At 39.4% G+C, this 16,532-nt stretch overlaps 1 protein-coding gene across 1 annotated transcript in view; it reads right to left on the reverse strand.

Moving 5' to 3' along the window:
• Nucleotides 1-16,532, reverse strand: part of IGF2R (insulin like growth factor 2 receptor) — a 57,028-nt gene that overhangs the window by 19,558 nt on the left and 20,938 nt on the right. The window contains exons 11-27 of the mRNA XM_038131362.1: nt 16,085-16,249; nt 15,260-15,400; nt 14,748-14,900; nt 13,711-13,842; nt 13,169-13,316; nt 11,619-11,796; nt 10,928-11,043; nt 10,371-10,533; nt 8,681-8,857; nt 7,520-7,621; nt 6,595-6,696; nt 5,751-5,925; nt 4,293-4,460; nt 3,589-3,732; nt 2,150-2,328; nt 1,713-1,800; nt 97-303 (exon numbers count right to left, since the gene is read on the reverse strand). Coding sequence (XP_037987290.1) covers nt 97-303; nt 1,713-1,800; nt 2,150-2,328; nt 3,589-3,732; nt 4,293-4,460; nt 5,751-5,925; nt 6,595-6,696; nt 7,520-7,621; nt 8,681-8,857; nt 10,371-10,533; nt 10,928-11,043; nt 11,619-11,796; nt 13,169-13,316; nt 13,711-13,842; nt 14,748-14,900; nt 15,260-15,400; nt 16,085-16,249 — 2,538 coding nt within the window. The remainder of the gene's footprint in view (nt 1-96; nt 304-1,712; nt 1,801-2,149; nt 2,329-3,588; nt 3,733-4,292; nt 4,461-5,750; nt 5,926-6,594; nt 6,697-7,519; nt 7,622-8,680; nt 8,858-10,370; nt 10,534-10,927; nt 11,044-11,618; nt 11,797-13,168; nt 13,317-13,710; nt 13,843-14,747; nt 14,901-15,259; nt 15,401-16,084; nt 16,250-16,532) is intronic.

Consider the following 16,532-nt stretch of genomic DNA (forward strand, 5'->3'; position numbering starts at 1 on the left):
CATCTCATTAGATGTACTAGATTAGCAAGAACCCTTCTTCTGTTACACCCTGGTTAATCTTCCCGTTCCCTAGGTTTGTTTAGGTAAGTGCAGTACCTGCTACTTTTTGGAAAGTAGGGGCCCTCTTCTTTACTTGACAAGATGCAACATTGTGATGCCCTGTACCGCAAGGTTCTTTTACTTCTCCACAAACTCTGAAGTAGTAGTCATACTCATCTGTACTCACTTTGATGTCTTCATTGGAAAGTGGCTTCAGGTTAAAAACATGACCGTACCTTGGATCTTTCACCTGGCAATCTTTTCCTTTAAAGAGAAGTTAACAATTTGAAATACAACTTAAGATCTATTAGCCTTGCCAAATACACTGGGAACAGTTAAGGCTTACTGGACAAATAAGGCCACAAAAATGAGTAGCTACTTTAAGGCAGTGACACTGAAGAACCATCTTAGTATAAACGGTACATTTCTTTAATAACTGACACTAAAGCAAGATGCAACAGTCACACTGTAGCTCAAAAACTGCCTCAGAGTGGTCTCAAGTTCTTCCTTCAGGTGTACTGAAGTTTAAGTACAAAATCAGAGATACTAAGTCCAGAACTTGCTTTATTATCTGGAAAGAATAGCAAGGTCACAAGATCAAAGCAAAAGGTGTCCTAGATGTCAGTCTTGTATCTTCTTTTAATAGCCCTGAAGTTTGCTGACTTAAGAAAATAATCAGTCATAGGAAATATTTACTCCAGCTTACAAATCTACAAAGATGCATATAAAAGAAGGTTTAGGAAAATTCTAGTTTCATGAGTCTCATTAGCTGATATATGTCAGTGGCTTTGCTGTTGCTCAAGTCCTCAGTTTTAAAGTGACCCTTTACTCAATCTTCTGAAGCTTTTCTAAAAATCATCAGATTGTATCACTTGAACATTATGCTCTCTTCTTGATCACATATGTTGGTACCCAGCTAAGGACATCAGTTTTCCTCCTTCAAAACCACAATTCAGTCACCAGTGTCCTGCACAGTAATTATGTGCTATAGAGCAGCCATTTGTGAACATTCCTCATGCCATGTCAGATCATCAGCAGCTTCAATAATGACTAGGACTGCTGTGATAGATCCTTTACAGGAAGTCCAGATATTTTATAAGGAATTATCTACAAGCTGCAAAACAAAGCCTGCAAAGGCAGAGAGGATGCCTACACACTCAATCTTCCATCTAAGAGACAATCAAGTATCAGAACTAGAACTTGTGATTTCTTGTTGCACATCCTGGAGTCAAATACAAACTGAGACTCCCCCACTGTCCTCTCAGCCATTGTCTAATGAGGGTCAAGTTTAGTCTTGCTTCCAGTCTTTAGTGAGGGACAGGGAATGACTTGCCAGGCACAGAATCAACTCCATTCTCATGAAACCTGATGCTTTAATATTTACTAGCAAGTATGTCTGTGATTTAACAAGAAAGTAATAATGCTGTTTTGATAAAGTATTGTACTACATCATCTTTCCTTAGATAGGCAAGTACATTTGCCTGTCATCCTAACTTGTACTTTTAACATTAGATAGGATTTGTGGTTAGCTTAAAGCTCAGAATAGACATTCCTCCACAAGCCAACACTTTTTTACATGAAGAGTCACAGGGCAAGAAACCAACATAGTTTCATTCAAATATTTATTACTTGTACAGCTTGACTGATACTTTAAATCTCAAATAACTACTTACCTTCTGCTTTGTGAACAGGACATGCTGCCAAAGTCCTCCAAACAAAGACAAACTCACAGTCATTCTCTTGCTCCAACACTGGCGATCCCTACAGAAAAGAGTCATATGAAGGAGGCTTACTAATAATTGCACTGCAAGTCTCAAAACATACACACATGGCCTTTTATTTTTCCTGCAGTTGCACTGTTTAAAGTCTCCACTACCAAACTTTAGTACTCATGTTCAGCAAAGAGCTGCTTTTGGTGGTTCACAGGATTCCATGATAGCTCACAATTGTGTTTTACAGGTTCAGTAAAACAGACAGCTTTTTCAAGAAGAGACAAGGAAAACCCAGTAAGATTTTACTTTTTAGAATTAGTCTCTCCATTTTAAGAGGAATAAACACAGTCTATTTTGGTACAAGCACCCCATTAGTAGCAAGTAGAAGAGAAAATTACCGTTGTTTGATCACACTGGAAGATTATACGTGTAGAATAACGCTGATTATCTTTGCATGTGTCACCATTCAAGTAGATAATGCTTAACGACCCATCAGTAGCAGCCTGGGGGTTCATCTGAATGACTCCCAGGTTCTTACTTTTATCAGTATATTTCACACAAGATCCTATGGCACCACCTACAGGAAAAGAACTGGGTTTTAGTTCAAAACTTTGACAACTAGTGTTAAATTGATTGTAAAATAATACAACAGGGTAGCTTTAAGAGAGCTTTGAAGTAAACCGTCTCTAACTCCTGAAGCAGAACACAACACACACATATTCATCAATATAGTTAGAGACACTGTGTAGCTAAAGCCTTTGAGGAATGTAACAAGTTACTCCTGCACACTGAAATCTTTCAAACTGCACTACTTTATCTGATTCCACAGAGTCTTAAAAGACTACAGTACAGTTAAATACATTAAACTGCCTAGAAATGGAGCAAGACATGGCATAAGCTTCTCATTCTGGCTTCATTCAGTTAGGAGGCTTCCACAACATTTGACCTTCTGTACTAGTTTCAGCTGGGTAGAGTTAATTTTCTTCACAGTGGTATGGGGCTGTGTTTTGGATTTGTGCTGAACACAGGGTTGATAATATAGACATTTTTTGTTATTGCTGAGCAGGGCTTACACAGAGCCAAGGCCTTTTCTGCTTTTCCTACTATCACATGGCAAGGGAAGCTGGGGATGCACAGGAGGCTGGAGGAGACATAGCAGGGGCAGGTGACCCAAAGTGATCAAAGGGATATTCCAGACCATATGACATCATGCTCATATAAAGTGGGGGGAAGGAGGAGGAAGGAGGGACATTTGGAATGATGGTGTTTGTCTTCCCAAGTCACGGTTACATGTGATGCAGCCCTACCCTTGTGGAGATAGCTGAACACTTATGAGGGAATCAGGGACTTAATGCCTTGTTTTGCTTTGCTTGTATTCCCAGCTTATGCTTTGCCCATTGAAGTGTCTTTACCTGAAACCACAAGTTCTCGCCTTCACCCTTCTGATTTTCGCCCTGATCCTGCTGGTGGGGAAGTGAGCAAGCAGCTGAATGGGGCTGATTGCTGGCTGGGGTTAAACTATTACACTTTAAATCCTATCTTCTTTAAATAATAATAATAAGCTAAGATATCCTGGCAAATACTGCCCTCAATGCAATTTTCCCAAATGCATTAATACACATCTCAATGCAAGAGTCCTGATAAGCATTAAGACTGCTCTCAGACTGCAGAAGTCTGTTTATTAATACTCCCACCTATGTCACCCAGATCTATGCTATTTCTGTGATTAAATGGACAGGAGTCAATAAATCTTACTAAAATACCCAGGGACATCACTCTGACTATAAGGTCTTGCATCAGAAGACACAAGTTAGGAAGCGCTTGCCACTTGGCTTACCAGGACATCCAGTCACGTAGGGCAAGGGCTTGCAGACATTCAAGAAAAACGTTCGCTTTTTTGCTTCCTTTGAAGTGTCTATAGCAACCCATGACTCACCATCTTTGCTCAAGTCACTTAAGTCATACTCATTGCCAGCAGCATCTGGAAGAAAAGCAGTAAGCTGAGAGAACTTAATACTTGCAGCAGAATTGGATTTGAAATTTTACCAGTTTCACTGATGAATACACAATTCAAAGTAACTTTCAGAATCACATTAGATATGTATTAAGAGACTGTATTGTGGCCACAAAAACCTCACCATGCCAAATGCAGAACACAGTTCCCTTGACAGTTACTTCCCAAATGTAACTTTGCCACAAAGCACAGGTGCATTTTTACAGATGTCAATACTAAATTCACTCATTTTCTTTAGAGTTGGGCAGAAGCAGCATCAGTCACAGTAATGATTAAATGCTTTCAAAGTAATTATCAACTTTCTTGTGTATACCACAATGTTTGAAATTAGTTTCTTTCCCTGTTTCTAAGTTAAGCCTGCTTCAAACAACTTAGATCTTCTCCCACCCTACAACTTCTACAAAGATTTTTAGTCTTACAAATGTCTTCACAATAGGTATTCTTAAAGCCCTCCATTGAGCAGAAGTTTGCTGTTCAGTTAATCCTTCCAACATGGGAAAGAGCCCACCTAAATTCCAGGTACTTACCTGTAACCTGACAATCTACAGGAGCAGGAGCACAAGCCAGAGCTGTGTGAAACTCAAAAAAAGTATCATGGACGTCCAACACGCTGTTTATCTCCTCTCGCACAAACTTAAGCTCTCCAGGATATGAATCATTACAAATGAAAGTCACTCTGAACATGTCTGATGTTCCTATAAAACAAACATTTATCTACTGATTGTTCTGTTTGGAACATTTGAATTTAAGTTCAAGCTAATACTTGACTTCAAAATTTTCTAAGAATGAAAAAGTTTTCTTATGAATAACTGCTTCAAGGATAACGCTACCTTGCCAATTATGGGATTTCAGCTGCAAATATGCAAGCCTTCTTCAGAGAGCTATGAAAAATTGCCTAGCAGCCACTATTGCCTCTGTAAATAAGAGGCCAAAATGCCTTGACACATTTCAAGAACATAATTACCTTCATTGACCTCTGCTCCCTATGTTCTTTGACATATATGAAGAAACAGAAACCTTCTGAAACACCACCAGTGGTAACAGCAGCTTTTAAATTACATTACAGAAAGTTTTGGGTTTGGGGGTTTTGTTTGTTTGTAAGAAGTTCAGTGTAATGACTGCAGAACAAATAATACTGATCCTACCAAAGCACTATATGTTAAGTTCTGTTTAGTCCTCAAGAAGTGACAGAATTATGTCAGGGAGTAGTATTTGTCAGCAAAATGCTGAGTACTGTTGTAAAAATTGTAGAACCTCTCAAAGCAAAATACATAACAGCTTAATCACTGTTACACATTATGTATAAAAATGGCACAACTGAGAAAACAAGAGATAGCACCCCAGCAATTAAGCATGCCAAAGCACTTGAGGTTCCTAAATCCAAAACCCATTTCCCCAAAGTCCTTTGTTGTTAAGACGTCATATTTCTTTCTACAAAGCTCAGTTTCAGCATAATTGGAGAGCATATAATATCAAAAAACTAGACACACAGTTTTCATTCATTTTACCTGCAAAAGAGACTTAAATTCATGAAGTAGGTGCACATGAAGTATTAGAGGACTAATTCAAAAAATTCCATACAGGTGAGTCAAGCTTACTGAAAACTGACCTTTCAGATATAAAACAACTTTAGAGAGCATTATCCATGAAACTGAAGCTAAAAGCTATTACTTCACTAAGAAAAATAACCTGAGTTTATTTTGTTTTCCAATTTGACTATCCATTTCTCCATGCAAGGACTAGCATTTTTCATCTGCTAAGGAGAAAACACCATATAGTGTATTGAGTCACTTTCCTAGAGTTTTGAAATGCGCATCTATTATTGAGCCATTACCATTCTGTGCAAATTCATTTCTTCCTAAACTTTCCATATGAGCCAGCTTGTTTAAGTAATTAACACCAAGACAAATAGACTTCAGCACATTAACAAAATAAGAAATGAAGAGCATTAAGTTTTTACAATACACTGTATTTCCTGAACTCACCTGATTCCACACGAAGAGGGCCTCTGTAGGTAAGAGTTAGAAACCCTTCACTGGATAGATAAAGGGTTTTGTCCAATTCCAGTGGCCTCACAGGCGTCAGATTTTCTCTTTCACACCCAGCAGCTGTTTTGCCATTGATTTTACCACAATATGGCAAGTGTCCACAAATGTTTAGCTAGAAGTTTTGAAAACATGTAGATGTACATGGTATTAATTGCATCAGAAAAACAAGGTCCACATAGCTATTTCTACATCAGTAAAACCCTTGTAGAGAACTATTTCAAACAACACAGTTGTCTTGCAGTGTGGAAAGGACAGACTATAATTCAACTATAATACAGTAAGAGTATCCTCAATCTTCAGATTACAGGGTCCACAAATTCTCCTTACTAGAATTATGTGGTTCAGCATGTTTATTCTTGGCCTAAAGATACCACTATGGTATTATCTATGACAGCCTAGGATTACTGACACATGCAGATTATATTAAAAACACTGATATGGACAGACTAAATCCCTTTCTAGGCTTTCCCTGTCAATTTCTTCAGAATCAGTAGATAAATTGGTAGTACACAACAGAATCCATGAGGGGAAAATCACCTCAAAAAGGCAGCCTCAAAACTGTAGCTACCTTACGTTCTTCAAGAATCAGAAGTTTAATGCTTTCAAGACCATCTAAGACGAATGAAGTTATCTTTCATTCCTTCCCTCAACCACAATGCTTTCCCTGCCAACTCATACTTCCTAAGAGGACTGAGTGAAAGCTCCCCTAGATCACTATGCAGGACAAAAAAATGCAACAACAGCACTCATAAACAACATAGTGTACAGTCAAAATCCTTACCGAGAAGGTTTTCCCATTGCCAGTAACCGTATACCCTTCCTCAGAAGCTAATGGCTGCAGGTTGAACAGAAAGCCAGTGTTTGGATCTCGCACTGAGCAGGACTGGAAAAGAATTACAACAAAATTATTTTCTCCTTCTGTTTAGATTTTAACTCTAACTTGTTTCAAGAACCAAAGCAGTAATTTAGACATATTCCTACCCTGCATACCAGAAAACAGCTCTGGCAGTAGCTTCATTCAATTCTTTTGTACATTTGTTCAATTATTTTTGTCCACTGATACCAGCTACACCAACATATGAAAGTGGAATTTAACAGATAGTGTCTATCATATTAGCTAAGAGCAAGGAAATTTTAACTGAGGGCTGTCTTCACACTAATGTGTTTATGTTGAGACCTGTAAAGCAGAAGCAATTGAGTTGATTCCACAGAATATTTTGCATTGGAAGGGACCCACGAGGATCATTGAGTCCAACTGTTTAATGTATGGCTCATATGGGGATCAAACCCTCAACCTTGGTGTTATTAGCACCATGCTCTGAGCAACTGAGCTAATCTCAGGGTTTAGTGTGAAAAAAGAAAAGTCTCATCTGATGATCTGCAGAAAACAAGGACAATACATATCCGTACATATAAACTCGGTTTTACTAGCAACATAGCAAGGGAACGAAACATGAAAGGAAGCATTCGAGAGGAAGTAAATTGTTCTCACAAGAAAGCACCTGAGTATTTTAGTCAGAAGTTAGACATTTCAGAAACGCTTCAAGAATAAAACAATAAGATATCACAAGACTACATCATGACCAACTTAAGACTTCACTTTAGTTAGTTTTCTTCAAGAGCCATTTAAACAGAGAAAACAAGAATGCTAGAAAAAAACATTGTATGTTGAGACTACAGATACAATTCACATCCTCCATTCTCACCTGAGAATCATCTTTTGTTTCCTTTATTGGGCAAGCAGCTTCAGTTTCCCATAAGAAAGTGGCCACACAATCCAGAATAGCTATAAATCGTGGGCTGCTACTCTGGAAACAATATTGCAGAGGAAGACCAGAGTAAGTAATAGCTAACAAATTTTGTCATGTTTGAGATTCCCTCTTATAGAAACTGTCAGGTTCTTCTGAAAGACTTCACTACAAAGGCACACAATTTCCACCCCACTTCCCTCTCCCTGATTTATTTTGAAGGTCATCACTGAAAACTTAGTCTAGTTAAACATTTACCATGTGACCAAGTCTTAGCCAAGAACTGAATCTGACATCCAAATACTCAGATTAAAGTCAATATTTAATCTAGACATATATAACTAGATCTTGTCTCAGTCTAAGCTATGAGGAGTTTTGGAGTATAATACATAGTCCATGATTAAAAAAAAAAAAAAAAAGGCAAAAGTAAAGCAACAGAAATCTGTTAGGTGAGGTAACAAGCTAACAGGAATATATTAATTATGTACATTTCATGTCAGTGTTTTCAGACAAAAGCAAAGCAGTTCGTAACTGCTCCATGTCACAGATTTTTCACCACACCTCTTGGGCTAAAGATCACGTGGGTAGGAGGGAGGAGAGCAAGACCTGCAGATTCACAAAACCAGGAAGAACAAGTCTACACAAGCTTAAGTCTAATAATTCCCTCAATCTAATCTTCAGTATGCAGAGTTGTAGCCCCAAAAGCTCTACAGATTTAAGAATTTTAGAATCAACAATCTATGGAGAATGCAGAACCTAAGCCTGAGGATGCACATTACAATATTTTTCCACTTAAGACTGTCCACAATGTTTGCTGTTTTAAGTACTCATGTATTTTTATGCTAGTCTGAAATACTCATGTATTTTTTAGGCTAGTCTGAAATACTATTGTTCATCAAGGCTGTTAGCTTTTATCTAGTTCTTGTTTATCACAAAATACTCAGACACATGCTTCTCTAATATCTAAATCAGTTTTGTTTTTACATCTCAATTTTAAACCCTCAAGAAGTCTCCCTTGCCACGAATCTGCTATACACTACACATCTTCATGTGGCTTCATGTTATAGGATGAGAAACCTACTATGATGAAATAACAACTGGAAGATCATTTGTCCTTACAAGAGTGCCCCTGGAACAGACAAAGTGGATGGTGGTGGTGTAAGTAGTTGTCTTTCCATCAGCATTGATGCACACAGAGCCATTTGCATAGGTTAGAGAAACATGTCCAGGTCTTTCAATTACTAGTTCCTTGCTGGCAACACCAAGATTACTAATAGAGGTGACTTCAGAAGAAGCCTAGAAACAAAGAAAAGCATGTCAACAGCTTTTAAAAAAATAGATACAACCAAAAAGAAGATACCTGCTACAAAGTTTAAGAGCTTTGAAGATAACAAAGGCATAGAGATACCTTTACATTTCTCTCCCATTCCGTATTCAAGTTTCACATATTTAACAGACAACCTCCACAACCAGGTACGGTTTCATTTTTGTTGTTTTTATTTTTAGTACAATAAGGAGCTTGTAGTACCTTAGAACACACATCTGCATCTCCTGGGCTACCATAGCTTAGCAATTTAGAGAGGCCTATGTCTTCTGCAGTAGGTAGAATTTATTGTATAGCTCTTTTAAAACAATATGTGGAAGCCTCCAGGTGTTTTCAGCATTGACTTTAGGGATCTGCCATGCTTAGCTAAGGCTAAAAATCACTGACAGAAACTGACCACTAGAGAGACAGTAGGTGCTACTACTAAAGTCTGAAGTCATTGTCACTTCAACATTACTGGTGTTTCCTAGTTTTAAGAAACTACTTTAAGTCAATAGCAGCAACAAACTGAAGAATATACCTCCAAAACAGCTGTCCACAGAACTTCTGCCCTTTTAAATTTTTTTTTAACAACTCTTTAGATTGACCCAATGTGCTCACCTTTTATTCCACTATCTCAAGCAGTGAAGCAATAAAGCCCTAAAGTGTCTCTACATGTAAAGTAAGCAGCCTTGCACAACAAGGCATATTGCAAGCACAGGGAATGAGTAATAATAATCTCTCAAGTGCCGTGTTGGTAATGACTGGCTTCAGTCACTAACACATCCCCCTTAACAGTAAGGAGGGAAGGTGTTCTCTCTGTTTGATAGAAGGAACTAGGACAGCTTGGTGAGCCTCTAGTTCATCTTTCCCTACAGCTCTGAGCAGCAACCACGTCAGGCAGTGGGTAACAGGTCGATTCAGCCTGTCAGCTGCTATCACTTAGCAGTGATAAATTGTTATACTTCAGGGCAATACAGAAGTAGAAGCCCATAACAACCACCAGCACTGTTTCTTCTTTCATTTACTTGGCAACATCTGCCTAATCTACTCTTCAGATCCAAAGCAAGCTCAAGGAGGGCAGGGATGCAACAAAGAATCTTTAACAAGTTTTTTCCACAGTTCAATCTAAAACAAGCCAGAAGCAAGACAAAATATCCAGCAGGACAGCCTGTTCTAAAGAAATGTGTATTCCTAGCAGTCTCTAAGACTCCAGCAATTCATACAAAAGAGATGCAGTTTGTCTGCCTCTAAAACACAGGGCAAAAAATCATGAGTGTCAAACATGACGTTGGTACACTTGTAAAAACTGAAGCTTTGTTCTTTGAAGAGGTGGACAAGAGCTCTACCATTTTGCTGTGGTTATGCAACCATTCTGATATACAGACTATCCCTTTGCACAAGGAGTCAGAATTCACATGGCTGTCTTTATCTCACTCATGTCTGTTTCAATCTCACTCACGTGGCAAACCAGCTCTGAGTTGGGATGGAAAGGAGGGTACTCACGGAAACATGCTTATATTCCATCTGACAGACAGATGCTCGCCGGTCACATCCTGGGACAGCAATCAGGGGTCGACAGACATTTATATAGTACTTCTTGCGCTCACTTGGTCTTGAATTATCCATGGCATACCAGTTTTCACCTCTTTTCTCAGATTTTGCTAATCTGAGCAGAAAGAGAAAGTTCTGCTCTAAGGACACACATGCTTCATAGACTCTCCAGCTTTCTCAGTCTCGAGAAACAGAGCAACCCTAAAGCATTCCCGACTAACTTCTCCCCCTCATTTTTAAGTGCTACAATTAGAAAGAATACTCCTGGGACACAGAGCACAGCTGACAAGGTAATATGTTTTTATAAGCAAAACCATCTTAAAAAGTCAGTTTACATCCTAGGAGGCAAGCCAACATACTAGCGGGATTTCAACACACTCGCAGTCAAGACCGTCACAACAGGTGAAGCTTCTGGTGCTGTATACGCACAAAACCAACTTCAGCCAGAACTATCAGCTGGAACACCAAACAAGAATAGCTAAGTTACACTGCATGTGTCACTTTCCTACCTTGACAGGTCATATTGGTCCATGGTGTTGCGATCTGTCACAACACATTCCAGTGGAATTTCTGGACAAGCATGCTCAGTGTACCACCTGAAGTTGTAGGTATAGTTATCTTCTTTCTACAAATGAGCAGAATAGGTAAGAGAGGCTTTTTACACTGACAACTTTGTGACTCACAGCTACTGCTTTATATGCCAAGCTTGGTGTCTCCCCATGGTTTTGGGATATATCTTCCGAGACTGATTTGTGTTGGTCTGTCCTGTTATAGATCTTGTCATTCCCTGTGTCACCAAAAATGCTCTTGCCAAAAAAAAAAAACTGCTCTGGTTCTGTTAAACTGCTGTCTGCTGTGTACACAGTCCTACCCTCTGCTACTTCTCAGCCAGTTTGGTTTTTTTTCCAGCTAGAAATACAAGACAATCAAAAGAACTAATTACATGGCCCAGGGACTAGAGGGGAGTGAGGTAAGAATCTGGATTCAGGTAAACAGTTTACTGTTCACTGGTCAAGGAAAGCTTGAGTCAAATATACTTGAAACAAGAGTCAAATATACCAAGAGAAATAACTATTTATTTTAGTATGCTTTACAGATACTGGGTATTTCCACACATAACACCCTGCTTGTACTGACCTAGTAGCTGTTGTCAGTATTTTAGGATGGAGATCCTTGCTTTCTTCATATAGAACTTCTTACCTGATACTCAGGCTGACCAATTCCAGCATCACGGTCACACAGGAAAGTTATAAGGGTAGAGCGCTTTGTTTTATTCTCATTGTTGTATGCTGCACCATTTTTGTAGGTCAACTGAATCAGGCCATCATAATAGGAAAGTTTGGAACTGGGCAATCCAAGACTCCAAGATTGATCGTTACTAGAAAAAGTGAGTTTTGAGAGTCAACAGAATGCAAAATTGTCTCTAAGAGAAATCTTACAAATAGAAACCACTTGTAAGTTTATACAAGACACCATAATAAGGCATAATAATTAAATAAGGTTGATTAGACCTCAGTGAGCTGGGATAAAAAGAACGCTGCCAAATGGCAACTTAAAACATGAACAGACGTCCTCCTTTGAAAAGGAAAGGAAGTTACATATTGCTAAGATATCTAGCAAACTTGAATACTCCTGTGTCTCTAAAAGGGTGACAATAGCATCAAGTTCTCATTCTCCAAAGTGGAAGTCAAACTGTAGACACCCTCATCTTGGGGTCAAACTGGCCTCATCCAGTTACATATGGGCAATGAAGACCTGGCACTGCACAACAGCTCTCTGCTAGGTATCAGCTTTGGTTCAGGAGTGTTTCTTCACTGACTTAACATTGACGCTATCAGACCTAGCTCAATCATCTTCCTCTGAAGAACATTTCTAGGGTCTGCAGCGAACTGTCCTTGGCTGGAGAGTAACTCAGAGCCAAGTACCCCATCTCCAAGTAAGGTAGCAGGCTGACCTGGAACCTGAAATGCACAGATACTACCTCAGAAACAGTTTGTAGGAGGCAAAAGCAGTGATGCTGTCAGAGTAGCAGTACACACTAGGACGATACCTAGAATAGCCCATTTAGTAAGGGAGATCACAGAATTGTTAAGGTTGGAAAAGACCTCCCAGATCAAGCCCAACCATCAACTTAGCACCACCACCAAATCTTTACCACTGAACCATGTCCTCAAGTCCATATCCACACATTTTTGGAACACTTCCAGGGATGGCAGTTCCACCACTTCCTCGGGCAGCCTGCTTTAATGCCTGACAACCCTTTCCATGAAGAAATTTTTCCTACTATCTGATCTAAACATCCACTGGGACAACCTGAGGTCATATGGTACAACATCCAAGCTCTGGGCTTCACCACTACCTAAGGCAGCCCCTGCTCATTCCAAGTGCAGCAAGCTCACGTTCTTTAAGCCAGGTCTTGGAACAGAACTGACCCTCAATCTCTGGATTATAGGTTGCCTTAATACAGCTGCAGCAGTTAATCTAGAGTTTACAGTCCCTATGGATAACAAAAGGGAGAGCAATGGGCTCATTCCATCTCACAAGTTAGCTGTAAGCAAGATTACATATATGTGCATTTGGCTTGAAACAGCTGGCAGTGTAATTACTGCAAATTATATGCTAATTACCTGAATCTATTACAGGTAGCCCACTAATTACTTTACATGCAAATTGTTCATTGTTGCACACTGACAACAACACATCATGCAACAAGAGATCTTCCCTTACAGACAAGGGAATTAGTTACTCACCTTTGCGTTACTTGGCAAGCTGCTGATTTTGTGTGACACCGGTCATCAGGCAGACTGCCACAGACGCTTATGTAAAACAAGTACTCCTTAGTAGTAACTGTATAGAAACTTTTTGCCTTGGCCAGAGGTGATAAATCAAAAGAGAAGCCTAATCAGGAAGGAATAAGCTGTATCAGTTTGATTTTGTCCTGATATCTTCTCAGGTTTTGATTCAGTCAGTCACATGGCTAGCTCACCTTCCCCTGAATAAGTCTCCTTCTATGTAATTACTGTTCCACAAACAAAGTGGACAAAGTAAAAGCATGGTTTCTTATACAGAGAGATCTACTTCAGTAAAATACACATTACATCTATTTTCCTACATTCACTAGGGACTAGGGAATATTAAGCTCATGCTGTTCTGATCTTCAATATGCACATAAGCTGTGGGTACTTAGCATTAGGCTGAACTCACTTTGCTCTCTGGTTTCATAAGGACTTACTTGTTGTGGCATAAGTTCTATCCCTAATGACCTTTTGATTTCCTGAACAGAAATACATACCTGCCTGAGGATCAGACACCTGACAGTCATCTCCTTCAGTTTTAGACAGGACACACGCAGCAGCAGTATACCACTCAAATGCATATGAACACTCAAGCTCTGCCATCAAGATTGGAGCACTTTCTAGATCACCTGGTATCACAAGAGCAACGCATTACACATACAGACAGCCAGGCTGCCAACAGGAACTAGGAATCTACAGCTAAGAAACTATTTCTCCTCAAAAGCCAAGGTAACTGTTAAAATACGTCTTCTTGGAAAATGGAACCAAAAATATTTTTCACAGTCTTTGCATCCTCCTCCACAAAAATAAAATTTTACCCCAGAACTAAAGGCCCAGGGCTCAATCTGCTCCTGAGAACTACCACAATATTTGAAAAAATGTCTAGTTTGATATACAAAACTGGTGTTTTACTAAAAGGCAATAGCTGCATTAGCAAATAGTGCATAATTTGATCCTAACAGCCAGCACACTTAGAAGTTCCAAGTTCCTCAGGCTGAGGTAGAGATACACAAATTTTCTATTTTCCTGGGAGATAGTTAACTAGCAGGCTATTATAATCAACATGAACAATATTAACTTCTGCAAATGTTTCTGCCTTTCATAAACTGCCAGTAGTTTAGATACAAACCATATTTACTGGAAAAGAAGGCTAAAGTATTTTATCTCAGTTCAGAACAACTCTTTCCCATCAAGACAATCTAGAGAAAGAAAGTGCTTCCAGATATTTGTATTGCTTCCAGATATTTGTGGAGTTCTAAACACTTAAGCATACTTTAATCATGTTTGGAAGTCTTATTTCAAGAGTTTTTAAAGAGTACTTGCACAAAAGATAAACAGAACTAAATACCTGCCATCATCCTAGTAAACTAATACATTGCCATCATCCTAGTAAACAAACCCTGACACTTAAAGCTTTTGCACAGAAAGAGATAGAAGACAAAAGCCCATGCTAATATTTAGCACTCATGTGTGGGCTTATTAGATGACTTTCAGTTTTTAACTGGATCAATGAACAGGGTGTGGATGTTCTCACCTGGTCTACATATTAGAGTGATGACCGTTTGGATTTTTTCTTTTTCGTTAGAAGGACAGCTATCTCCATTTGAATAGATAAGTTGAATAGTTTCTCCAACCTTTTTTGGTGAAGATACAAATGTTCCAAGATTCTTACTGTTGTTTTGCTTATCTGTAAAAACAGTAAATATGTAACTTTTGTTTCTCTGAAAAGAAGTGAAGCTTCTGTTAGATACTAAGACTTTCCACTTGTCTTGTTAAGAAAACATCATTAGGAGTTTGATTTTACCATGCCAAACCATGCTGCAAAGCCTATGGTTCTTTAGTTAGAATGCACAGCTTTTTCTTTCTTCAAGCATCTCTGAGATCACAAAAGAAACATGCTCCTAACTTCTGTTTCCTTGAATAAATGAAGGCACTCAGGACAACCAACCCCATGTGCACAGGAATTGCCAAGCCTTCAGAGGCTTAAAAAAAACAATGAACCAAAAAAACCTCCAAAACCACCACCAACAAAAACCCCTGACTCACCTACAGAGCAAACAGCAGCACCATCTGAACAGCTGAAAGCTCCTCCTCTCTTCAACACCTTATGGCAGACATTGATGTAGTAATGTTTTCTTCCTACCTCAGAAAAGCTACTGTCCACAGCTTCCCAGTTCTGGGCTGACTCTGAAATATAAAGGGTCATTAAGAAAAAGTCATCTGGATAAATTGTTTCAGCATCCCCATGCCAAAATGCCTTATATTATAGGGTACCCCACATCTGTGCGATGACGTCTCCTTCAGAGCATCCCCCAGCACACAGAAGCCCTGATTTCAGTTCCACTCCCCCACCAGCTGAGATTACCCTCTGCATCTGTCCCCTGAAGACACAGCTACCAAATCCCACCATTTTTGGATGGGTCCAATGGTATCTCCTTTGCACAAGCCACTGGGTGGAAGTTGCTGAGCCATGGTGGATCCTGACTGGCTCAGGCTGCCCAGAGAGATGGTGGACACTCCCTCCCTGGAAGTGTTCAAGGCCATGCTGGATGGGGCTTTGAGCAAACTGGTCTCATGCAAGGTGTGCCTGCTCACAACAGAGGAGTCAGGCTAAATTATCTTTAATGGTCCCTTCCAACCCAAACTGTGGTTCTGTGACCAAAAACCACTTATGACGGCAGCAACCAAGGCAGTCATGGACATGGCAACTAAGGCACTCAGTCTGTTTGGAATGAGAGAAGCAAACACCAGCATCTCAGAAATTCACTAAGAACAACAAAAGCTGACTAATACTCAGCTAAAGAATTGCACTGGAGATAGCATGTAAACTCGACTGCAGAAGTAACTGGAAGCTAGTTTTTATTGCCATACCTGAAGTGCGGATAAGAGGTGACAAGTCATAGTGCTTTCTCTTGTCAGTAACTCTGCAAAGGAGATCTTTTTCCTCTTTAACACATGCATATTTTGTATCCCAAGTAAAAAAATAGGTGCAGTCAACTTCACCGGTGAATACTGGAGTTCCTCTGCCATCATTACCTTAAGATGGAAAATAGATGAACACATAGGAGGTTTCTAGTGAGGGAAGGGGAAAAAAGCAAGGAGACTTGATGACTAGCAACAAGCAAGGATGAAAAAAAGGCCTTTTGCTGCAGAGGAGTTGTGTTTCTGGTTTTTTACCATTGTCTAAGAAAAAAAGGCTCTTTTATACTTCCATCTTCTCAATCATCAGTGTAAATTTAGACTAGCAGTGCTACTACACAGCACATCCTCCTAGCTATTGAAATTGCTGCTTGATGTAACAATATTTATTTCTTGTGTT

Source organism: Motacilla alba, chromosome 3 (genome assembly GCF_015832195.1).
Source record: "Motacilla alba alba isolate MOTALB_02 chromosome 3, Motacilla_alba_V1.0_pri, whole genome shotgun sequence".
Taxonomy (NCBI): Eukaryota; Metazoa; Chordata; class Aves; order Passeriformes; family Motacillidae; genus Motacilla; species Motacilla alba.